This window comes from Panthera onca, chromosome F1 (genome assembly GCF_046562875.1).
Source record: "Panthera onca isolate mPanOnc1 chromosome F1, mPanOnc1 haplotype 2, whole genome shotgun sequence".
NCBI classification, from domain to species: Eukaryota; Metazoa; Chordata; class Mammalia; order Carnivora; family Felidae; genus Panthera; species Panthera onca.
Genome location: NC_138355.1, coordinates 58,336,400 through 58,363,043, shown reverse-complemented (window position 1 = coordinate 58,363,043; position 26,644 = coordinate 58,336,400). Strand labels below are relative to the sequence as shown.

General features: G+C 36.7%; 1 protein-coding gene across 1 annotated transcript in view; it reads right to left on the bottom strand.

Moving 5' to 3' along the window:
* Positions 1–6,008: 6,008 nt before the first annotated feature.
* RRP15 (ribosomal RNA processing 15 homolog) overlaps positions 6,009–26,644 on the bottom strand; it is a 39,442-nt gene continuing 18,806 nt past the window's right edge. Inside the window, exon 5 of the mRNA XM_060644377.3 lies at positions 6,009–6,516. Within this exon, the coding sequence (XP_060500360.2) occupies positions 6,373–6,516 (144 nt within the window). The 3' untranslated portion in view covers positions 6,009–6,372. The remainder of the gene's footprint in view (positions 6,517–26,644) is intronic.

Below are 26,644 nucleotides of genomic sequence, written 5' to 3'. Positions count from 1 at the left end.
CAGACTATAAACTTTTGTTGGGAGGGGGGAGAGGAGACTATCTAGAAGAGAAACATTTACCATTACATAGATCAGAAACGAATGACAAGTCTACATGCACAGCACCTGGCCCTCGAAATGCATAGTAGAGACCCTCCCTACTCCACAGCAGGCACTGTGCTAGATAGGCATTGTGAATACATTGTCCCAATCCTCATTATATGAGCAAGTGTATCCCAATGCCTGATTTATATGCCAGTGATATACAATTTCACCTATCAGTAAGTGTACTTGGGAGAACCAAAACATGGCACTTGTGTGTCACATGATCTAGTTATTACTAGTGCTTGTAGAGAAAGATAATATGACCTGGAATCTTGTGAACTATCAGCTTTTATATTAATAATACATTTAAGAGAGCCCAGTGTTCTTGTCCAAAGACAAATATTATATAGAAACAACCCTGCCGTTATGCTTGGGACTACACGGTATTTCAGGGGACTGCTGTGTCTGGCTGCCTTGCTGGTGTTTTGAGGGCTGATGTCAAGCCACTGTGTATGTCCACTCCATGGGAGGGGACACATTTTTACCTCAGATTGAAGTCTGGTTCTGCGAGCGCAAAAAGGCAACTGTCTAGTAGCCTGAGGGTGAATGGACAGCTGCAAGGCCACCCACGTGTAAGGACACAGCTCTCAGCTGTCTCTCCATTCAGAGCCCCAGTTGGTCCTGACCCCATACAAATCTGGTGTTCTCGCTTTGATGTTTATGAACCGATTGCATTGAAAATGCAGGATAATGATTCAGGGGTTAGAGAAACTGTTATTTATACAAATGTGGTTAACACCTCATCATTTTAAACTGGCCGTGCTAATAATGCTCATTGCGCTCTTTGTTTTCTGTTTTTTTGCCCAAATCTGCAATCTGCATTTGCTCTGGCAGGATGTCGAGTGTGTGCTGAAATAGACTGGAACTGGACAAGCCTAGAGCCCTGCATCCGAAGGCACGCCTTCAGGGAACTTCCTAGCTTAGATGTGATCTGGGATCTGTGGATCTGGCAGGTCCCCAGATGTCCTTTTTCCTGTATCGGGAACCTGTTCTCTTAGAGAATCAATATGATTTATTGGTGTATTCATTCTGAAAGCTGCAGACAATTATACTTAAAAAAAGTGGAATGCTATTTGTTATTAATAGTGGCCTCACATTTGAGGGCAATAGTTACCTGAGAAATAGTGTTAATTGTAAAGCAACTTAATATATCTTCTTCAAAATACAAATAGTGAAAAAGAGGAATCGACAAGAATTCAATCGATAAAATGACACCGATATTTATATGTACTTAAATTGTATCCATAAAAGTTTGTCAGAACGCATAGACATGATTTCGAAGTTTACTGATATATTATCAAACTAAATATATGCTCTGTAACATTATTCTCTTTAGTTAGACCATGACTAGCCACATGTAGCTGTCAAAATTTAAAGTAATTAAAATTAAGTAAAATTTAAAACTCTGTTCCTTTGGATCACTAGCTACATTTGAAATACTCAGTAACCACTTGAGCTACCGTATTGGATAATGGAGATTTAACATATTTCTAGCACCTCACACGTTCCTACTGGACAGTACTGACTTGAACACTGAAATTATAAGGAGTTATTTTCACTTCTTTAACACACATGCCTGCTTACATCCTTGGTTGTGAATGCTACTTACAAAGAGCATTTTAGCAGAAAGCTCAATATGAACCCCTGCTATTGGAGGGAGGGGCAAAAAAAGTGGGAAGAGGTGAGCAGTGCTGGACTGGTGATTCTTGACAAAACATGTTTTGTGACTCTCTCTCAGGATACCTCTTGTGAGCACAGAAGGTTTATCACACATGTAGATAAAAACCCTACATTATAACTCCCTGAAATTATGCTTAGTAGTCCAGATGAAAAATATTACTGTGGTTCTCTAAGCTAAAGAGGACTCTTTAGAAAATCGAAAATTATTTGAGAAGCATCAGAAGTTATCTTCCACCTATAAAACTGTGATTAGATTTGTTGCAACTTAGTATTTTATCACTGTTCTAAATGTCTTAACATGAACTTCGAAGACCATTCTACTTCCAAACCTGTTCACAGACCCTCTTGATTAATACATCTAATCAGGTCTCAGGAGAAGTTCACCCAGTGAAAAAGTTCACCGGGCCTACCTTTGCAGCAACAGTCACTGAGATTCATGTATCCAGCTGGCCAAAATTCAGACTCCTGTTTTCTTGGGGAGAGAAACAGAGAGTTTTTTGTAGGCGTGGAGTAGTCCTCCCTCCTGTTTCCAGAATTTGTTCTTACTGCCAGTTCACCTCGAACAGTCCTCATACTCCTATCTCCAGGCCTTAACAGTGTCTCTACCTATCACTAACATATCGAATGGAGACAAATATGTCACATTAATTCTAAGAGGTGAATTTTAAAAAAGAGCAGAATGAATTCGGCTTCCTTCATTTAACTTTCTAATTGTATTAAATTTAAGTCAAGAAACAACGGTAAAATTATTCTACATCTAAGTTAAAAATGTACAGTTTGCTATTTTACACACTGCTATGGATTGAAGATGTGTCTTCCCAAATTCATATATTAAAGCCCCAATCCCCAATGTAATGGTATTTGGACATGGAGCCCTCTGAAAGGTAATCAGGTCACCAGAGTGGAGCCACGGGGTTAGTGCCCTTCCACAAAAGACTGAGAAAAGCTGATCTCTCTCTTCCCCAAGGAAGACACTGCAAAAGGTCAGCTGTCTACAAACCAAAAAGAGGGTTCTCACCAGACATCAAATCTGCTGGTACCTCAATCATCCCACCCTACGGAACAATGGGAAATAAATGTTCTTTGTTTTAGCCAGTCTTTCATATTCTAGTATAGGAACCTAGGCTAAGACAGACACAGAAAGACAGACACACACGCTTCTCCTTAAGAAATTACAAAGGTTGGGTGTCCAAACACTTCACTTTGGCTCAGGTCATGATCTCACAGTTCGTGGGTTCGAGCCCCATGTGGGGTTGTGAACGACAGTGCAGAGCCTGCTTGGGATTCTCTCTCTCCTCTCTCAAAATAAATAAATAAACTTAAAAAAATTACAAAGGTCCAAAAATGTATCTACTCATTTTTCAAATGTTTGTTTTTAAAAGTGAAATCAGATCTACATACTAAACACAATAGTAATACTCTGAAGTCATTAAAAAGACTGAAAAAATAAAACCTACATCCCATTTCCCTTCAGACTCTTTATTTAGCACATATATTAAAATCTATCATAAAAATAACAAAAAATAAGTAAAGATAAATAGTGAGCAAAACAATTATCCAAAGGTTGTGAAAGTATCACCTTATTTATTTGACCTCCTCCTCTCTCTTCTATAGAAATACTTATGCTCTTTGGAGATTCCTTTTCAGGCATGGCCTAGGCTTTACAATTCCTTTAACTCCTTAGCAACACAATTTATATCTTCAGTCTGTCTATGTTTCTGTTCACACTTCAACCTCAGGATGTCTCTGCTACTATATGTTTAACTAGGACATCTTCAGGCATCCGTGAACTGTAGTCAGATGGCTTGGTAATGAAGTACTGTACTCTCATGGCCTGAAGACCGGCACAGGGGGCAGGATTCGTTGGTGGCCACTGAATATTAAGTATATTCATAAATGCAAAACACAGTGATTAAAAGAGTCCTAAGAGGTTTTCCAGAATATAAACATTCCCTTTTCACTCCCTTGTAAAACACACCAAATATTTTAAAGAACTTGGACTTACCCTCAAATAAACCTTCCAGAACCTCCTAGTGAGTCATTTTCGGCTCTGAGTACTGAAGGTGAGCCTTTGAACTAGCCCATCTAAAGGGTTCCGAGGTATGCTTTTCAATGCGAACCATACTTGATCTGTGTAGAATTCTAGGGAAGTTGAAAATAAATCCAGTACTCCAACTCCAAACTACAGTGCTAAACTACTAAGTTTTTTCAGTCTGAAACACGTATTAATTTTGACTTGGAGATTTCAATGCCTAAAAACAATTACTGACCAATACTAAACTACCCTAAAGATTGAGAGCATTCACTGCAGCCATCTAAATATCTGGATAAGGGGATAATACCTAGTTACAAGTTATCTGGTTACTATTTTTCATATAGTCTTTCTAAACAAAAAAACCTTTTTATTATTATTGTATTCTAAATAGTTAACAAAAATACAATCCAAGTGTTGTTATATTTGGATAAATTGGGGGTTGGGGTACACAAGTGCAATTCTTTTTCTTTTCCCTCCTTAACTCGAAGACAATATAGGAAGATGGGAAAAATGCAGACTTATCTGGCTGATGTGAGAACTTAAATGTTGTAAGTAAAGTACTTAGGGTAAAGATGACAGAGCTAGAATGTTTAAAATATTCATCTCCAGATACATACTTAATTTCTAAAGCAATAGGCTGATACTTGGATTTACATTCACATACGATGATATTCTGGCTACACTTTGTACAGCCAAGAGGCACCATTACTAATATGCATATCAAACATCCCATCTTTAGGACAGAAATCATTTCATGTACTGTGAATATGCTTCACAGCCTTCTGAGAGAAGAGATAAAATTTTTTCTTACACTGGCAACTCATTTTTATTTTGGGATAAAATAATTTCCAAAAGAAGAAAATTTGCATATATTCTTTCTTACTTCCAGTTAAAAAATCTTGACAAATTTTTAAAATTAAACCAAAAACCCAAGTGTATGTTTCAAAAGTGTTTTCGTAAATGAAAAGTGGTCTGCCCACTTCTATCACCCAAACGTCCTATTTAGAAGAAGTTCTGCACAGTTTTCATATGCTCCAGAATACGATTAGTAGCAAAAAAGAAGTATAGCCTTTAATTTTAGGGAGGAAAAAAGCTTTTAACTGCTGCAGAGAATTTTCTTTTCCAAAATTAGGTATGCATTAGGTTATAATAAAATACTTATCTGTGTTAAGTTATGTCGTGATATTTAGCACTCTTAATTACTATGGAGGAATACTTGTCCACATTTATTTAAATTATCCTGACCAAATGGTAGTTCTATAATTTAATAAGACATTAAAGTTCAAAAGTTGGGATAATTACAAAAATGCATTTTGAGCTTTGCTGGTTTAATCACTTGATCTTAGGTGGACACCTTCCTTTATGCTGACGAATACCAGGCCACGGACTAATTTAACCTTACATACCTAATACCTGTGACACTCAAATGGCTTTGAAAATATCAGTATCTCTGCTCCAGCATAATTTTGAGGTGAGGATGCAGGTATTTGCAAATGAGAAGGGAATCATTTTATGATGGAAAAATGGAGAAATTTATTATGGAAAAATGATTCATTAAATAATTCCTCCACAAGCTTTACATCTTAGGCCCAGTCTCACAGAAATTTTGGAATGATATTCAACAGTCTTGCTTTCTCTTTTCTTTTTGTTTAACAGCTAGATACTAAGTCACCCAATGTAATCACTTTTAAGGCAACAATAAAGACCTGAATCTCCAATCCCATAGAGGATTCTGAAGCAGACTGCCAGCAGTCTAACTGCCATTTCACTGGTTTCAGTCAGACCATAAAAGAGAACTTAAGCTAACCCAAAAACAGGGAAAAGGGGGTGGGGGGAGCTAAAACATGTCAAATATGCTTTCTAAGAAATTAGGCCTCACCGCATAAGTTAAACATGAGAATTTCCGCCCCAGTAAGTCTCTCACACAAAAATAACCTAACACTTAAGATAAACCTAAACCATTATATATGTATTACTCAGCATATAAAGGGCCGTAATATAAAAGTAAAGATTTGGTGTGCTCCTTAAATCTTACTAACCAGAAGATCTAAAAATGAAATCATCACCCTGAATCAGAAATACTGTATCACTTTGAATGTCACTACACGGGTTTGCTCAATAGCTCACCCTAACCAATACCCCAAATCCACCCCCTGCTGCAAACACACACACACAGGTCTAAGAAGTTGGAAAGCTGAAACATACTGACTTCAAGGAGTTCATTTTTAATTATGAGGAGCACTGTATTTCTAGAAACTAGTGAAACTGGAACAAAACACCAATGTCCAGACCAGCGTGTAAAACTTACAATGTCCTGGCAAATTGTGCCATCTCGCTGATCAATAAGGAACACTTCTTTTCACAAATGTTTTGAGCAACAATGCTTAAAAGTATACACAGTCCGAAAACCTAATTTTCACAAAGTTTTCATGAAAAGGAAAAACACCAAGTTGGTAATAGTAAAAGTCTTCTGGATTTCTTACAAATTTTAGCTTTATAAATGTCCAACTCAGAGAGCATGAGGTATTTTTCTAGGAAAAATACAACGACGGTATATGCGTTTCCTCTACAGCCTATGTGTCGGAGTCGCTTCCAGACCCCGGTCTGCTGTTATCCGCGCCATCGCTTTCTTTGTCCCAGTCTTTCATGGACGCTCCCATCATGAAATCATCTCGTAGGATTGTCCATCCAGGGCCCTCTTCTGATTTCCCTTCAGTCTGAAGGCAATTACAGAACCAAAATATCAAAAGGCAATTTAATTATAAGGAAATAATAAAACCCAAGCTACAAAACAAACTTATCAACACTTACTTTTACAATAGGAATGAAAACAAGACAAATTATAGACTGATTTAATTTATATACTATAATATATGCATAAATATGTAATAGAGCTATACGTTAGTATTTTAACCCCATAAAGGAACAATGAAAGCAAAATAATTTTTTTGCAGGGGGAGGGAATATAGTAAAATCTAGGTTTATTGCCAATTTTTTAAAATCTGGCAATCAAAACCAACAAATATTACTTAACATTCAGTGACTATTAGAAAAATGTTGGCAAATTATTTTAAAACAAACAGAAATTTAACAAAGGCTTCTAACCCCCCAAAACAAGAAATAAAAGGAAAAGTAACTTGGTTCTGTGCTAGATTTTTATAGATGTTATCTCATTTAACACTTGATAAAAATTTGAACCAAATGTTCTTTATTTAAGTTATGATCTCATTGCCTGACCTAATTATGTAATCAAAAGACTAATCACATGCTAAAATGATAAATAACTGAAACAGGCAATAAACATAATAGGAAGTCAATTCATTTTACTTATTTACAGGATTTACGTACAACTGTATGACGGCCTGAGAATTACAGCCTTTCATTTCATGGTACAACAGTACCACCTTGTGGTATTAATTAAGTAATACAATATATGCGGAACTCAAGCTCTGGGATTTCTTTCCTTCATTCCACAAACATTTACTGAAAACTGTGTATCAAGCACTGTTCTTCATGTTGGAAATACACTGATGAACAAAACAAAGTCCCTGTCTTCCTGGAGCTAACAGTCTATGCCTTTCTATTTATACCATTTACAAAAATACACAATGTTGGAAAAATCTCCCTAAACATGTAAGAACCCAGGATATTTGGTTAGAAAATAGTGTTATCTTTATTGGGGCTATGCAATTTTTAAGAGAAAAGATATTAAAGACATTTTCTAGGTTACAAGAGACTACTTATCTAATTCTGAAGCTACCTTTTATTTTAAAAAACATAGCCCTGAAACAGTCACTCCATTTAGGGGGAAAAAAAAAAAAAAGAAAGAAAGAAAAGGACACTATTACAAACCAGAAAACATGTCCTACTGGATTACTCGTGTCTTCCTGGGATCAAAGAATCAAGCAGAGCTTGTACCCAAATATAATGGGAAGACTGGAGAGCATATAAATAAATGTGAGCAAAAATTTCAGAATTGACTTAGTATGTCAAAAGGCATACTTGTACTATAATTTAACCAACGTAAAGAACAAAAAATATCTGTGCTGGTTAAAAACCAACAGTAAAACAGTTCTAAAGGCTCTCCTGCCACACCCATAGGGGAGCAATCAAGTAAGAAGGAAATCTGTAACTCTCCTCATGGAGTATGCTAACACCTTCCCATCCCTCGTTTCTACAATATCAAACCTACTTTCCTAAAACTATTTTTGCTTCTGTTAGATTAAGTTACTTAACCGGAAAAAAGGCTATTTTTATTTTCTTTGCTTCAACTGAAGTTTTGTTTGCTAATCTCCTCACCTTAATTACGAGAAAGAGTTGTTCCCATGAAGGGACCTACTTTGACACAACAATTAAAACACCTCCCTGCCAAATTAATCATTCAGTTTTCAAGTAAATTCTAAAAAATGTATGCTTCCTGGTATAGCCACATGCAAGTTACTGACTAGTAAAGACTTACCCTGACGTTGACGTTCGTGTTTACGTATAAATATGCAATCTCAACGGTAAGCTTCCGTGTTCAGACAAATGCACCCAACATGCTATCAACATGTTACCAACCAGAAGGCAGATCTCACATGACTGAGCTCAATCCAGACTGTTCCTACATGAGAGCTCATCCTGACAGCCAACTTCTGCTGGACTGAGTTACTCCTCTACCAGGCGGTGCCACTAAAGCTCTTAGCACCTGAAGAAATGAGGGAGGCAGGAAGGGTGGGAAGGGACAAAGCCTCAAACCCGTAGTTCAGAAAGAAAGAAACAATAGTGGACCAAAGGAAAGGACTCCTTAATTAAAATGGTGAGACCATGCTTGTCTTGAAAGACAATTATGTGAACATGTATTTTAGGCAAGGAGAACAACAACAATAAATTCAAAGCATCTCTCAATTGATCAATTTGAAAAATAACAATGAAGTAAAGCTTTACTGGGGAATTCTGGTGGTACTGTTTTGTTTTTTAAGCATTCAGTATCATCTATATCAGTAATTTTCCAAGTGTGGTCCCCAGACCAGCAGCATTAGCATCAGTATCACTCGTTAGAAATTGAAAACCTCAGACCCCACTCCAAGTCTACTGACTCAGAAACTAGAGGTTGGAGCCTGCAGTCTCTTTCATAAGCCATCCGGTGCTTCTGACACTTGCTAAAGTCTGAGAATCACCAGTCTATAAAGAACAAATATTTCTTAGTGAGTTTCACTCACTGCTACAAAACCAAGTACACTTTATAGCTAGAGAGAAAAGATTTTAAGTTTTGGAAATCCAATGTTAGACACATCACTGGATATTTTATAAATTGCCATCATTCAAGATTTCATATTACAGTTGTATTTTTATTCTGTGAAGCAAAAATATGGAGAGGAAAAAAAAAACCAGACAATAGAAAACTCAGTATAAACAAGTATGGGTTAATACATTTTAAAAACAGACTTTTTCCTATAGTATCTGTCATGATGGCAGTTCAAGAAAGAAAACTCTGTCTTAAAAACAAAAGGATAACCCTTTACTCTCTATGCCTACACTTGCTAAAGAAATACACAGCAAGAAAAAAGGCAGGGGGGGCACATAAGGGGATAGTTTAAACAGAAACAACCAGTCTTGCTCAACTGCAAAACTCAATAAAACAACAGAAGAGTGATTTGTTGTTTTGAAGATATAATCCACAAGGAGAAGGTCCAAATAGACAACAGCAACACAATTTTAGAAGGTGGAAGCAAGACGGGACTACCCCGGCAAACCCAAGAAAGCTGACTCCTAACACTGCAATTGTCAAGCTGCAACCAACCCAGTTTACACTGTAGGATCTTCAAAAACCAACCAACCAACCAACAAAACCCCCAGGAACTGGCATTGACTGGATACTTTTGGAAGTGAGGGTAGGAATGGAAGGATCAAAATAAAAAGAACTGGGCAAACGTGATGTTGAGAGGAATCAGATCTCTGGATCTCCTCCCAGTCTCACACAAGCTTGGTGGAAGACTGTTCAACCTCTGGAGAGGTCACAGGTGGGCACAGATGAAGGCACATGTACATACCAGAAACAGGGGATTCAGTTATATCCCCTGCCCCCCAATAATGAGTCCCAGCCCCCTTCTCACATTGGGCTCCTGAAATACTGGGAGGCAGACCCTTTCCTTCAGACAGAAGATCAGGAAGGCTCTAGAGAAAATCTAGCCAGTTGCTAATAAATAATCGAGAGAATGTTATACTAAAGTTCATGTCACATGGGTAACACCCACATGGTTCAGAACTTCAATCGCCTCTGGGAGTATTTGTTCTAATCATGAATAGACATTTTAGGATTATCAGAAAGAAAACAGAGTATAACAAACACAAATGTTTCGAAAGCAACTTGTAGGAAAGCAACACTGTTCAGAGAGAAGAAAGTTTAGGGGAAAATACCATTAATATCCTCAAAGTTAGGAGATTACAGTGCACCCACAAAACAAAAGTAGTTTGCTATTTAAAAAGAAACATTAACAGAATAACAAAGACCTTGAAATTAAAAATGTGATGGAAGAAATAAAAAATGAATACAAGGGTGAGAAGATAAAAGTGAGGAAAATAGTGTAAAAAGAAAAAAAGTAGTGGAAAACAGGAGGATGAGTTCAGGGGGTTCAACATACAAAATAACAATTATACAGAAAGAATGCCAAAAAGGAGGGGAGGAAAATCAATGAAACACTTCCAGAAAAATTTCCCAAAAGTAAAGGACACACATTTCCAGAACGAAAAGAGCCTTCCTGAAGGTCCAAAATACAAAAGAAAAACCAAGCCACATCAAGGTCATCTGTAAAATTTCAGAATTACAGATACTAAAAGAATATCCTATAAGCTTTCAGAAGGAAAACAAGTCACATACTTAGAGATGATCAGGAATCAAAATAGATACAGATCTTCCTATAGCAATCCTGGATGCAGGAAAGAGACAAATTCTTTCAAAATGCTGAAGGAAAATAAATTCCAATTTAAAATTTGATACCTAGATACATTGTTATTCAAGTATGAGGACAGAACAGAGGTACTTTCAGACATACAAGTTACCCAAAAGTTTACTTCTAGTAGTTCTCAGGAAACTACTGAGAATGTCCTCCACAAAAAGGTGGGGTAAACCAAGAAGAGAAAGACACAGGATAGAAAAACTAGGAGATCCAACACAGGAAGGAGAAGAGAAACTGCAGGATGAGAGAAAATGGAGACTCCAGAATGGTAACTAAGCATCAGGCAGACAATCTGGAGCATGACCATCATTTTAACCTGACAAAAACATGGAGGATATGCTTTATCAAAACAGTGGGAGTAAACCAAGAAAGAAGAAGGAATGAGATCCAGGAAATATGGAATCCAATCCAGAAAACTCTAAGGATCACAAAAAACTTAAGTCCCAGGATGACAACTGTGAAGCAGCCTCAGAGCACAATCAGCCCAGAGAAAGAACGGAAGACTCCAGGAGAGAATATCTCAAAGAAAATAATTAAAATAGATGTATTACCTGAGGTAGATTGATTATGAAAACCTAAACTAAGAAAGTTACATACCAAGACCAAGACAATAATTAACTTCAGGAAAAAACAGAAAAGAAACGAGTTAAGAATAGAGATGTGTATTCAATGCAATTCCAATCAAAATTGCACCAAGCATTCTTCTTGAAGCTAGAACAAGCAATCCTAAAATTTGTATGGAATCACAAAAGACCCCGAATAGCCAAAGTCATTTTGAAGAAGACCAAAGTGGAAGGCATCACAATCCCAGACGTTAGCCTCTACTACAAAGCTGTAATCAAGATAGTATGGTATTGGCACAAAAACAGACACATAGACCAATGGAATGGAATAGAGACTCCAGAATTGGACCCACAAAAGTATGGCCAACTAATCTTTGACAAAGCAGGAAAGAATATCCAATGGAAAAAAGGCATTCTCTTTAACAAATGGTGCTGGGAGAACTGGATAGCAACATGCAGAATGAAACTAGACCACTTTCTTACACCATTCACAAAAATAAACTCAAAATGGATGAAGGACCTGAATGTGAGACAGGAAACCATCAAAACCCTAGAGGAGAAAGCAGGAAAAAACCTCTCTGACCTCAGCTGCAGCAATTTCTTACTTGACACAAAGGCAAGGGAATTAAAAGCAAAAATGAACTATTGGGACCTCATGAAGATAAAAACCTGCACTGCAAAGGAAACAATCAGCAAAACTAAAAGGCAACCCGATGGAATGGGAAAAGATATTTGCAAATGACATATCAGACAAGGGGCTAGTTTCCAAAATCTATAAAGAACTCACCAAACTCCACACCCGAAAAACAAATAATCCAGTGAAGAAATGGGCAGAACACATGATAAAGAAGACATCCAGATGGCCAACAGGCACATGAAAAGATGCTCAACGTCACTCCTCATCAGGGAAATACAAATCAAAACCACAATGAGATATCACCTCACGCCAGTCAGAGTGGCTAAAATGAACAAATCAGGAGACTACAGATGCTGGAGAGGATGTGGAGAAACGGGAACCCTCTTGCACTGTTGGTGGGAATGCAAATTGGTGCAGCCACTCTGGAAAACAGTGTGGAGGTTCCTCAAAAAATTAAAAATAGATCTACCCTAATGACCCAGCAACAGCACTACTAGGAATTTACCCAAGGGATATAGGAGTGTTGACGCATAGGGGCACCTGTACCCCAATGTTTATAGCAGCACTTTCAACAATAGCCAAATTATGGAAGGAGCCTAAATGTCCATCAACTGATGAATGGATAAAGAAATTATGGTTTATATACACAATGGAATACTATGTGGCAACGAGAAAGAATGAAATATGGCCTTTTGTAGCAACATGGATGGAACTGGAGAGTGTTATGCTAAGTGAAATAAGTCATACAGAGAAAGACAGATACCATATGTTTTCACTCTTATGTGGATCCTGAGAAACTTAACAGAAGACCATTGGGGAGGGGAAGGGAAAAAAAAAAGAGAGAGAGAGGGAAGGAGCCAAACCATAAGAGACTCTTAAAAACTGAGAATAAACTGAGGGTTGATTGAGGGTGGGAGGGAGGGGAGGGTTAGGAGGGCACCTATTGGGAGGAGCACTGGGTGTTGTATGGAAACCAATTTGACAATAAATTTCATATTAAAAAAAAAAAAAAGAATACAGAGATGTGTAAAAGCCAATATAACAGCTAAAAGAGTAACAAGTGGTTGTCCTAGGGTAGGAGTCGTAGAAAGTAGGCAGAAGGAGGCAGAAAACTGTTTTATAATAAATAACCCTTTTGGCAAAATGAGGCCTTTTAAACCACATGGATAAGTAAAAATCAATTTAAACAGAAAAAAACAGGACAGCAAGAAAGGAGAAAACGAACTATCCCTCAATCATTTTCACAAATAGAAGTTTTACAAGCCTCCGTCCGCTAAGATCTTTCCCAAAAATCTCCCCTAAGGCACCCTCTGGTTTTATTAACCATATGATTCTGTTTTCCTTTCCAACTTTTTCAAATGAAAAAAAAAAATATTAAAAACATGAATTATACTAGGAAGCTATTATATGCCGGACAGCTTACATAATATTGCCTTTTTTCTAAGTCTCTTAAGATTCCTAGCCAGACAGCGATTGTCTTTCTCACATCTTCTATAAGGAAGTTAAGGCTCAAAGAAGTGAAGCAACTTACTCAAGTTCAGTTAATAAATGGCTGAGTCAATACTCAAACCAAAATCCAGGATTCCAAGTCCAAGCTCTTTCTGTAATGCTATACTGCTCTACAACTTAATTGATAACAACTCTCTATATTACCATATTACCTGTTATAACCTATACATTACATAGTAGAATAAGTACTAAAATACACTGAAAATGCCATCTATAAAAGTCAAAACTTGGGAAAATTATCTTACACAATAGATTTACATACTGTCAATTTACTTTTTTTTTCCATAAAGATGATCTGCCATTAAGTATAAAAAATTCCTGAATATCTAGAGCATCCACAAAGAAAAGATGCATCAGAGATAAATATAAGAAAATAAGGACGCCAAGGGAAATCCTGTATGTGTCATTCATTGGAAAAACTTGCCTAAAGTGATTTGTAAGTAGATTTCATTATGTGTTAAGACGACATGAGAATTAGGTTTTTCGTTTGTTTTTGGGTTTTTTGCTTATAAAACAGAGGTAGAGGTAATCTGATGCATTATTTTCACACCAGGAATGAAAACCAAAGAGTTCTGGATTTGAATCACAGTGAACTATTGATTACAACACTGAAAATCAGAGGGTTTAGACATCTAGGACTTGAAAGAAATTAAAGATAATTCCCTTAACCTTGGTATATAGTGCATATCTATATGTATTCACTATACTATATATATTCACTACATATATATGTATATATTTACTATCATCAGATGGACATTGTATTAACATTAAACATGTAGACTGGAAGGATCAAAATTTAGCAGCTTGTAAAGCCTGTCAGTGTTGCTGCAGGCAGTACTAATTCAATAACCAAAAGCAACCTACGAGATAACTCTCTGGGCCTACATCAACTGAAAAAGAGAACTGATTAAATGCAAAAACTTAATGAAAACCACATGATACAAGGAAACAAAATAGTCCCTTCTCTCATTGGCCTGGTTTTATACAAATATTTAATCAAGATCATACAGAAGCAGTCTGTGTCAATTTTGATGATGACAACCCTTAAAAACGTTAATCAGCTTCCATTTCAAGGTTCAAACATACATTGGCAGCTAATGAAAAGAAAACTGAAAACAGAGGTTTGGAATTATTCATTAGTCTAATACCAAATAATTAAGAGCTTAACCTCATTTCAATTTTGAAGGGGAAAATTAAAGTCAAATCCTAAAACAATAAACAGTATAATCACATCTATATTTAGCAATCAGCAATAGTTGTGATTTCATTGCTTTCCCTGAGAAGAAAGTTCAGTTTTCATTTTAATTTAGTTTCACCTAAATTAAAAAAGATTCTTAACACACTGGCTAAATTCACCTTAATACCTTTGTTGTTACAAATTTTCTGTAAGCTGTTTATAGCTGTAGTTAGTAATCTCCTGATTACTGACTACCACTTATCCAAAAGTTCTGCTGGAGAAATGAAGGATATATGGGAGATCCCTGACACGAAAGATATACTCTGGCAGAAATTAACAAAAGTGAAATACAGCCCCAAATGTTTATAATTTGAATAAGGACATCAATGATTTTCTCATCATGTCAGATATTAAAACATCCCACTAACCATAAAGGATTGGAAATTTCATCATGAAGCATTAAAATTTTCAATCTAGAATGTGTAACAGTTCTAGTGGAGTCAAGCTTACAGGGAAGATCCCATATCCGTACACACTCAACTTTTCTCTGATTCTCAAAGAATTTTTTATAAGCAATTTCTAATTGTCTTGACCAATTTGTGCCTTCTTCATTCCTTCACAAACTTATTTTAATTCGCCTTAACTATATTACTAGAATGGTATTCCAGGCAACAAGCCCATTTGTGCTTTGTTTTTGTTAGCTATTATATAGCTTCCAGGTTCTTGTACAGTTTACAAATTTAAACAGGTCACTAATAAAATCCAAGCAAACTAGAAAAGATCAAGATGCTAAAACTATGTCACCTTTAGGTATAGTCCAAGCACATGTTAAATGTATAAAGTTCTCTAAGAAAACCTAATTCTGTGTAGCTTGCCAAGAATTCAGGACTCCTATTCCTTAAAAAAAAAAAAGTTTCTTTGATGCAGTTTTTTTTTTTCATTGTGCTGCATTCTTTTTTATTTTAACTTCATTTGCTGCCCTTGGTTTTACTATGTACGCAATACATATGCCTTTGCTCAAAGTGATTCTATTTGGTGGCTTCTATTCTAAATTGCTATCTAAACACCTCACTTCAGAGTTAAATCTGAGAAAACATCCATGCAATGGAGCATCTCCTCATTGTTTATAATATCTTAAGAATTGTTAAGTTGAAGTTGACTAAACTGCCAGGAAGACAAATGTTTAACACCTCAAGGAGCCTTTTTGACACAAGTGCTCTATGTATTTTTAGACTCAGTTAGGAGCTTGAAACATTCAGAATACACTCTGCCAATTAGTCTCTTAAAGCCCATTCTTTTACTAGCTATACTACATAGTACATAGATGAGAATTCAGATTTATAAACTAATTAGGAAAGCCTAGTATTCATCTAGAAAACAGACACTGATGTTTTAATATCATAAATTTGTTAAAAGGTTTAAGTGAGAAAACACTGTAAAAGTTCTTTGTAAAACTATGAAATATAAATAAAAGTAAGTAATATCTAGTAGAAATATGCACACTCCCAATCTACCTACTGAAATCAACAAAAGATTTAAAAATATATGGACAGTCCTCACTCAAACTCCCGGAAAAGCATGTGATTCTGGGTCTGTAATCTAAGAGCTTATTGTCCCAGAAACCAAGAAAGTATGCCAAGAAAAATGAGGTCATGTCAGAACGGCACAAGAAGCTAGTTTGCACTGGTTCTCATTGTTACATTTGTGAATTTAAACATCAAAAGACGCATAATGATACTAAAATACTGAAAAACTAGACACTCATTCTTATGTCTGTGATATTAAACAAAGGCAAAGAAAAAAGGTGGGGGCGGGGAGAAGGTTCACTTGCTTCTACTGGAGATGACAGTTAAGCCAACACCTTACTCTGGAAAGCAATAATTAAAAGGAAAGGAACATTAACCCTCATCTTTTGGAACTTAAAACATATTCCTAAAAAAGTAAGTAGAAATAAATGAGAAAATCACCATTCTGCAAATTCCAGTAACATACCTGTTTTAAGCAGGGGTCATCACTTGGCGCTAAACGACAAAAGATAGATGGGGAAAGGTATATTTGCTCCTTTCATATTATTCATCCCCAGAAATTACTCTCTAACTGTAGAGGGGAAAATGCACCTTTAATAAGGAAAAATTTATTACCACTTGAACCAAATGAAACAGGACAATCACTAATATGGGACATTCTGATAATCTGGCTCCTGATGTGACAGCATACTAACTATACATTTAAGTATCACACCTATGAAACAGTTATGCCAAAAAAAGTTTAACTTAAATCCTGACCTTTGGTCCTAACTTTCCACTTACAGTGAAAGGGCACAGAGGAGAAAGCTGAAAGACATGATGTGACAGACAGATTTAGAACCTGGATTCCTTGTTCAAGACACCTGGTTTAGTTATAAATGAAACTTCTGAATTGTATGATATATGAATTTTATCCCAATAAAGCTGTGAAAAAGAGAGAATTTCTAGGACAGTATGGGTATTACCTTCCAATAATCACCCCAAACAAAAACTAGACGGGAATAAAGACAGGCAGATAGCTCTATAAAACAAACACACAGACAAGTGTCAACAAATTTAGAACCTCGTGAGAGAAACACTGGTCTTTCCTTACTTTCTTCCTGTTTGAAAATTTCTATAAAGTAATAGGGGGGAAAAAAGATTCTAAAATTTCTATTAGGCAAACAGTGATTAAATACAGAATGCATTTGATACCCAGTAAATTTTAATTAATTCCTTGATAAAAGAATAGAAAGTCAAGTCTAACAGTAAACTTATGAAGAATTCCTTAAACGAGTTTAATGAGTTTGTTTTATAATTCTGAAATGTTCTACCGTGGTAATATTTTTATCTTCCTTAACAATTCAGTTAAGCGTCTGACTTCAGCTCAGGTCACCATCTCACGGTTCAAGAGTTTGAGCCCCGCATGTTAGGCTCTGTGCTGACAGCTTGGAGCCTAGAACCTGCTTCAGAGTCTGTGTCTCCCCTCTTTCTGCCTCTCCCCTGCTCGTGCTCTCTCTCAAAAATGAATAAACATTAAAATTGGTTTTTTTTAAACCTATCAGTCTGCATGTGCTGTTACCCATCCAACAAAGGGGATGTGAGACCCAGGGAAAAAAACAGACTGCAAACCATCTCTCCCATCATCCTCCTTCTGGGCTGGGGCTGGGGCTGGGGCGGGGGTGGGGGAGGGACCATGTTGCTCACTAGCCAGACCCATCTCTTCTAGCTCATTCAGGTGAGAGAGGGGAGGACACAGTTTTCAGTTCTGCTTCTAAACAGAAGTACCTCAAATCTTCTTAATAGTGGCAGGCACAAATGACTGAAATGATTCTGGGGCAATACAGACAAAGTTTTAATCCAGATTCTACCAATTACTATCAATGTGACCTGGGGCAAGTCACTTAATATTTCTGATTTGGGGTTTCTCACCTGTAAAATGAGAATTCCAGTACTTCTTCAAATGGTAATTATATAAAAACCACTTTCAGTACCTGGAACAAAACAAACACTAACAAGCCCCCTCCTGGTCCCTCTACCACCTTTCCTATTTAGTAATGCCCCTAATCATCACATATATGAACAGAATCCCCAACTAGGGACATGTGTAATCTTCTAATGATGTTCACAGTGTTCACAAAGATGAGAGCCTTCAAATACCATAGGACGAAAACACCCGTTTAGAAACCAAACTTTCCTTGGCAAGAAAAATCTTGTCAGTAACAGAGTTAGCTTAAGCATAGCTTAAAATGTGGAAGAAAAAGTAGACAAATTTCTAGGTCCTCAAAACCGAGTTTTATTATTTTGTAAGAATTATACATTACTAGAGTAGATACACTTAAAATGAGAGAGAACTTTCCAAATCTAAACATAATTTTTATTAAATTATTGGATAATCCAAAAATTCATAAGCAGTAACAGTTTCTTTTCAAATTGGTTTCCAACTGAAATTCATTTTTGACTACTATCTGTTAGGAAAAATAAGAAGTAAATACAAGGAACACAAAATTTAAAGAAAGACTGCCAGCATTTATTTAAGCACTGTTCTAAGCACTTTACCTATACTAACTCAGTTGACTCTCTGTTATCTCTAGGAGATGTTTACTACTACTAGAATGATTATCTTAAACACACAAGAAACCTGAGGCTTGGTTTGGGTAAGTAATGCATACACAGTAAATGGCAGACCAAAGGGTTTCAACCCAGGCAGTCAGGTTCCAGGCCTTTGCTACCATCTAATTCGTCATGCATCCCCATAAACATTCTCAGCTGCCTACAACTCAAAACAAAAAAACAAAACAAACAAAAAAGCCAAATCAAACCCTAAAACAAAAACCCCCAACAAACCCATAGATGATTTTCAGCAAGAAACAGCAAAATATTCTTTAGATTTTTAAAAATGCACCATCTAAGGGTAAGCATGTAGCATAAGACTCACCATGCACAGGACAATTAAAAATTAAAAAAAGCTTCAACCTCGCCGATGCAAATCCTAAACAAGCATCCACTTCAACTTCAAATAGAACATTTCTTAAAACAGGGCCAGGAGACATATGGCACCGTTAGTAATTTTTACTTTAATGGTAACTAAAGATTTCTGCACAAGCTACGTAATTAGTTCTTTTCTTCCCTCATACCCATACATCCCCCGTGTGAACATGCTGCTCGTACCACTGTGCCAAACATAAGTTCGCTTTGATTACAACTGCTGTCCAAATCTGAAACCACACTACGTTCAAGCTAAACAGCCTATTTTAAAAGGAGTTGAGAAACTGGCTTTAAGCTGTTCCCATCAACAGCAATATGTACAATCATGCTCATTCTCATTTCAAACTTTGCAGTCTCTCTTTTGTCTAAACTCTCATCCATTTAGGCATTTTCAGTAAACAAACATGAAGCTGAATTATTTACAAAGTTAGCATTCCACACATTCCAGCCGGGGCTGCTTTCATGTGCAAGTAAAACACTGTTGCCGTGTGATGCGGGGGCAATTTAAGGGCAGCATCCTTCTCTATCAGCTTGCCTGCCTTCCATTCCCCCAAGAAATTAAATCCTAAAAACTTCTGGGGGACCACCTAGGGAGCTGGTGAGGGGTCCCTCCATTCCTAGGTTTCTTACTTCAAAAGCAGGAATTTAGTAGGTCTCTGAACCAGTTTTAACAGAATACAGCAGTGCAGAGTCTAGGTCTAAGTTACTAAGATTCCAAAGAAGCCAGGTATTTGAAAAGTATTCCCATCACTAATTACCTAGCTATGAAGGCAATGTGACTGCCATTAATGACAAATGTATGAGAGACACAGCCCCCAAACTTACCTCTGTGTTTGACATGTCAAGTGTTCGTATCACAAAAATCAGGAAAAAAAAAAAAAAAAAAAGAACAAAAACAAAACCTTTTCTCCCCCAGTAATTTTTTCTCCAAGGGACTTTTTTATAGAAATTTGTTGTCCAGCCATCACAAAGAAAATTACATTTTAACAAAAAACTAGCTAACATTTTCCCTTACTATAACAAAAATTATTGTCGTGGCTTCATCATAAACATAGGTGAACGTGATATATTGGCAACTTCGAATAAATGAAAACCACACAAGTGTGTAATTCAAGAGTTTGAGTCCCATACAGTCAGCCAATGCTTTCCTGTAACAGCAGCCAATATATTATTCTTTTAAGATTCACAGACTTAAAATTAATCATATACATAGTTGCTTCAGGCCCACCTTTAAGGAAATAGACCCTTAAATTCTAAGAAATTTGACTAAATTTAGTCAACTTTTCAAGAAACGAGCAAAAGGAATAACCACAAATTTGGAGAGTATGTGAAAAAAAAATAACAGCTCCAGATTATTAAAATCTTGACTATTCAATATATTGGGAAAGCACAACACTCTAGATAGGTACGTGTTCTGAATGCAGGAAGGAAAGAGATATTCCCTAAGGGATTAAAACTTAAAGTTTTAATGAAAACCTTTCTTATACAAAATGTAAATTTTGTTGCTTCCTTAAACAGAGCGTCCTCAATACAATCTTTTTAAAAACCACTCAGGGTCAAAATCAAGGAATCAGTCAATGTGCCTTCTCACATGTTGGTATGTGGCTGATATGGGGTTTCATTTATTTGGTTCAAGAGTGGGATCTTTAGGTCCTGGATTATAGAACTCTCTCCAAATAACTGACAATTCTTTAAACCTAAAACATTTAAACCTAATCATGTGAAAAACTCTCTAAAGTACAGTAGGCATCTTCCCTGACTAGGTAAACGGGTTCAGTTGTTCTTAAAATTTCAGGGCCCTAGAGAGACATACCGGACTCATGAATTTCTGCAACGAGGGGCCTCAAGGTCCATTGCTATTCTGGCTGTCTGCTCCTCTGTGCTCATGTTTCCTGCACTAAGCCAGCGCTCTCCCTACACTTCCTGTTTTTAACCTGCTCTTTAGGGTCATTCTTCTCATTCTGACTACAACCTGGAGCAGACTTGGTCCCATAAAAGTCTTCAGCTCTAGAGGGGAGGGTGGGAGGGGAATGGGTGAAACTGGAGGTGGGATTAAAAAGCCCACTTCTCGTGACGAGCACCGTGTGATGTATGGAAGTGCTGATTCGCTCTATTGTACATGGAAAGCTAATAGAATACTGTATGTTAACTACACTGGAATTTAAAATACAATAAAGTAAATAAATAAAGGCTTCATCTCTCAAACATGTTCCACCTTTTATAGTTTTGATTTTGTGAAGCAGTCACCACTTTTGACTCTCCCAAGGCATAAACCTCATGGTCCTCACAACTGTCCCGAATCAGGTCAGTCCCAAATCAAGTCAACCTATTCCTCGAAACTACCTCTCCAACCTGGCTCCTCTCTTCCACCAACCCCCACCTCACTACACCTTAGTTCAGGTCTCCCTCTTGCTTTATGGCAACAGCCAGCCACCGGCTGGTCTTCTGACAGTCTTTCCACCCTTCAGCCTTCTCTTCCTTACAAAGAATCAAATCCGATCAGGTTGCTTACTGATGAAAATTTACAGCTGGCTCCCAAATCCCTACGGAATAAAGTCCAAATTCCCTAACAGAAGACAGAAGACTTAAAAATCTGACCCCAACCTACTTCTTCAGAATCCCTTTTTCGGCTTCCCACCCATCAGCAAACACCCTGCACTTCCAACCTCTATGAAAGAAAAAAAGAGGAAAGAATGGAAATTATAAAGGATGTGAAAAATTGGAGAACTGGTAGGCTTTCTTCCCCCATAGTAGCACGATGACTGCCAGTTGCTTTTCCTTGGATTACTACTGCTGAAAATGTCTATTCATTATGACTTCATTCTTTGACACTTATTTCACTTCTTTTCAATGTTTTCAAAGACGCTGTTTCAATACAGACTAGTTTCAACAGCATTGAACACTGGCTCTAATTTATGACTTTTTAAATGAAATTCTTTAGCTTACAGGCAAACATTTCAACAGAAATACCACTCACTGGTGCTTCCTTTCCTGTTATCATCAGAATTCACATCACAGAAAGGAAAATGCTTCTTCAGATACTCAAAGCAGCTTTATCTACAGACTAGTTAGTCCAATGAACAACTAGTGCCTTGCTATGCTTGCTTCTTGACATTTTAAAATTATTTAAAAGCTAAGTGTCCTGTATTCTCTGGAAGCACATTCCTCTTGAGAGTCCTGTTTTCTGTGAACATCCTCCCATCATCATTTTTCTGACTTCCAAACCTTCTAATTTCATAAGCAACATATCACGTGTATTGCCTGGAACACTTGCTTAAACAATTTGCAAATGGCTTCTCTTCTTGCTTCCTTATAAGATGTCTGGTGGACTGATTTATCCCAAAGAACCCAACCTCCACTGAATTTAACACTCAGTACCTTACCCAAAATTTCTACCGTTTGGATATGAATCCCTCTTTTCTTAGGTTCTCTCACTTCCACTAACAGTGTTCTTTCTCATGGCCCTATCTCAGAAAAATATACATGAAATAAAAACAAAAAACAAAAATTATCTAAGTCTCTACTATTGATTTAACAAGAATTTTTGTGACATGACATGCTAGTGAATCAAGAAAACACTGGGCATTACTGAGAAGTAGACATAGGGCGCTGAAGTCACAAACACAAGTGACTTACTTCTGCACATAAGCTTTGTAATATAAGGAATTTGAAAGAAAAAAAAATAGATGCTACATTTGTAAATGACAGAGATGTAATCTACATTTATTACATGTACATGTAAATCTACATTGATTAAAGTGATGGATATGCACTGTACAAATGGCCTGAGTTAACATAATGAAAAAGATGTGCAATTGTTATTAAGAAAAAAAAGTTAACCCTTTCATATGTAACAGAAGAAACAACTCATTTGTTTAATAGATGAAAAATACTTAGAATACTACTTACCCTAAGTTCTACTGAAGGCTTTTTGATTTACAGATATTAGCTGTTATCTCTTCTAAAATGAGCCCATCAAGTACCTTTTTGTTTTACTTTGCAGGATCCAGGCTCAGCTCCAAGAAATAAAGTATAGTAATTAAGGACTCAAATGTAATTTAATATATCAGTTTGACATCTTTTAACTTATGTCTTTTCAAACTCCCTTGCCCTAAAAATGATCTTTAAAAAGCAATTATACCTTTTTGGCCTCTAAGGAAGGCTTTCCCAGAAAGCCTTTACTCCAGAAATAATGACGGCATATAATAAAATTAAGAAAAAACAGATTTAAAAAATTCAAGGGCAACAATATTCTCCAAGTCAGCAGAATCAGAAGATTAAAAATACCTTGATAAATAGCTAATGATATGAAAGGCAGTCTTTGGAACATATAAAAAATATGCTCCTATCTAGAAATCAAAAGCCTTTGAAAAAGATTATGGTTTTCAACCATTAACAAGCAGACTTTTAACAGTTAAAGTTGTAACTCACGAAAATAATAAATATAAAAATATAAAATGAAATAAATCAAATGTAGATGTATGCTGCATAATACAAATGACCCTTCAAACAGATTTAAAGGAAGGTCACAGCTATGTGACGGTAAAGAGATGATTTACTAATTCTGCTTATCAGATTAAAAAACAAAATCAATACACTATATATATATATATTTTAAATCATACCCTCTCTTTTCTTTATTTTCTAAGAAACGTTAACCACACACAGGCCAGAGCATGAATTTAGATATCTAAAGATCCTAAAAGGAATATGGGATGTTCATAAAGCTTGCCTCCAAGAAGATGCAGACCCAGAAAAATGCAGTAAATGCGCGTATGTGCTTTACATGGACATTTTCCCCTCCATAAGGTTAAAACTTTAGAAAAATGTTTATAAACAAGTAGTTTTTAAATAATCCACTTCAAAACATTAACAAATCTCTATTATCAGAGCGCCTGGGTAGCTCAGTCAGTTGAGCATCCGACTTCAGCTCGGGTCATTATCTCACAGCTCCTGAGTTCGAGCCCCACATTGAGCCCCACACTGGGCTCTGTGCTGACAGCTCAGATTCGGTGCCTGCTTCAGATTCAGAGTCTCTCTCTCTCTCTGCCCCTCCCCCACTCACTGTCTCTCTCAAAAATAAAAATAAACAAAAATTTTTAAAATTCTCTATTATCAAATATTTAAAGATTTACTGTTAGTGAAATATTTTTACAATTAATTTTTTTTGTTTACTTTTTAAAAAGTTTTTATTCTATTTTTTGACAGTGCATACGTGTGCAAGTGGAGGAGGGGCAGAAAAAGAGGGAGAGAGAACGCCAAGCAGGCTGTCAGCACAGAGCCCAACGCGGGGCTTGAACTCATGGGGCTTGAACTCACGAACTGTGAGATCATGACCCGAGCTGAAACCAAGAGTTAGATACTTAACCGACTGAGCGACCCAGGCACCCCTTAAAATTAAAGACTACCAATAATTCCATCAAAGCAACAGGAAGTTACAAGATTAACCTCTTTGCTTTTAAAATAAAAAGGAAATCTTCCAATTAAATAGCAGACACGTATTTATCTCTAATTCTTATGGAAAGCCAACTGAAATCAAAAGTATTAAAGTTATAAACAAACAAGGAAACAACACAGAAGGGGAAATAATTATAGAGACAATATGCCAACAAGTTTTGGGATATAAATGAAAACTGGATAGAGTAGTGGTAACCAATTAGAAAGAAGAAAAAGCTAACGTTTAAGTGAGAAATTGGATCCATGCTTAGGAACTGGACGCGAGGGGGCAAGTGGAGGTGAGACGGTGTGATAAAAATACAAGATTGGCTGACAATCTGTGTTAAGAAGCAGTTGGGCTTCTAAGTTCCCTCCCTGGCAGATGGAGGCTGGTGACAGACCCTAACATGGACAGGTAGTTTAGTCTCTGAAGATACTGAACCAGAAAAGTCTTGAACTCAGGAACACTGATTAACACAGGAGACTGTACTGAACAAGTCTACATACTGAATGCTGTCTGCCTTGTGGGCCACATCACCCCCATCTCTGCCTCTGTGGTTACTTTGCCTCCTCCTACTTCTGTCTGGCAAATCTCCCCTGTGCATCTCTTGTAAGGATACTTAACACTGGATTTAGAACCCACCCAGACAATTCAGAATGATCTCTTCACCTCAAGATCCTGAAGTTAATTATATCTGCAAAGACCCCTTTTCTAAATAAAGTACATTCACAGGTTCTGGGAATCAGAACATGGACTTATCATTTAAGGAGCCACCATGCCACCCACTACATATAATCAGCCAACACATCAGCCCAAGTTCTAAGTGTTTCTGAAGAATAAAATAAAGCAAAACAAAACAAAAACAAACGCACTCCTAATGTATGTTCGTATAATGGATCCAATCTCTAGTTTATATTACTATAATTCTATCCGGCTTTCTTAACATGAAACTGCTGGCTTTTTTTTGTTTTTGAACGTAAGACTTTAATGCCACAACTACGAATAACAGGACAGGGTTAAGGAACTGAAGACATAAAGCAGGTATTTCCAGATTGGTATTCTGATAGATAGCTGCCAGTGAACGCAGTTTATACATGGACTGACTCTAAATTTTAAAGATTTCCTAACATTAGGAATACAGGATGAAAAGCCTGGGTTCCGACCCATTATGCCCAGGAAAGGGACAATGAGAACTTTCACAAAAGCTCTTCTGTTAAGACTGAGAAGGGAAGGGGCATCTATTAGGAAAATGTGCAACAGCAATAGCAATGGTGCTAAGAAAAGGCAAAATATGAGAAAAAACGGAAAATCTTATTTTTTACTTAATTAATATCCTCCTTTATCCATTTCATTAATCTATTTCTAATTTCTGAATAGCATTTTGGCCCACCATTCCCACCTTTAACTTGTCTCCTTCTCTTCAACTGTTTTAAAATCCACCCATTTTGGGGCACCTGGGTGGCTCAGTCAAGCGTCTGACTCTTGATATCAGCTCAGGTGATGACCTCACAGTTTGCAGGATCGAGCCCCGCGATGGGCTCCGTGCTGATGATGTGGAGCCTGCTTGGGATTCTCTCTCTCTCTTAAAAAGCCCATCTATTTCAAGTAACTTCATAGGTTTGCTGACCTACGTCCTAAATGCATATTACAGTTAAGTCAAAACTTCTCCCACAAAAAGGGCAGTCACTGAATTTACCTCTTACTATGCCTAGTGTAACTGATAATGTGCAGTCTAGACATACTAATGTAGAATCTGTTAATCTTATTTACCTTAAGTCATCTGTCTGTCTGAATTGTAAGACTTTAAAAGATACAAGGATAGCACCAGGTACAAACAGGCACTTAGGTAAATATTTCTGATATTAATAAATGACCCTATCAGAAATACTATATTACTTTTTTTACGTTATTCACATGCAAAACCAAGCCCAATAAAAATAATGACTCTGGTGGTTTTCCCATAAAAATGAAATCACAGTGAAAGCAACATTTTAAAAATAAATGTGCCAAAGTGTTGTTAGTATGGGGTAAGAAGTTTTAGAAACAAATTATTTTGAGAGCAAAGCCACTGGTTTGACAGTGAAGTAG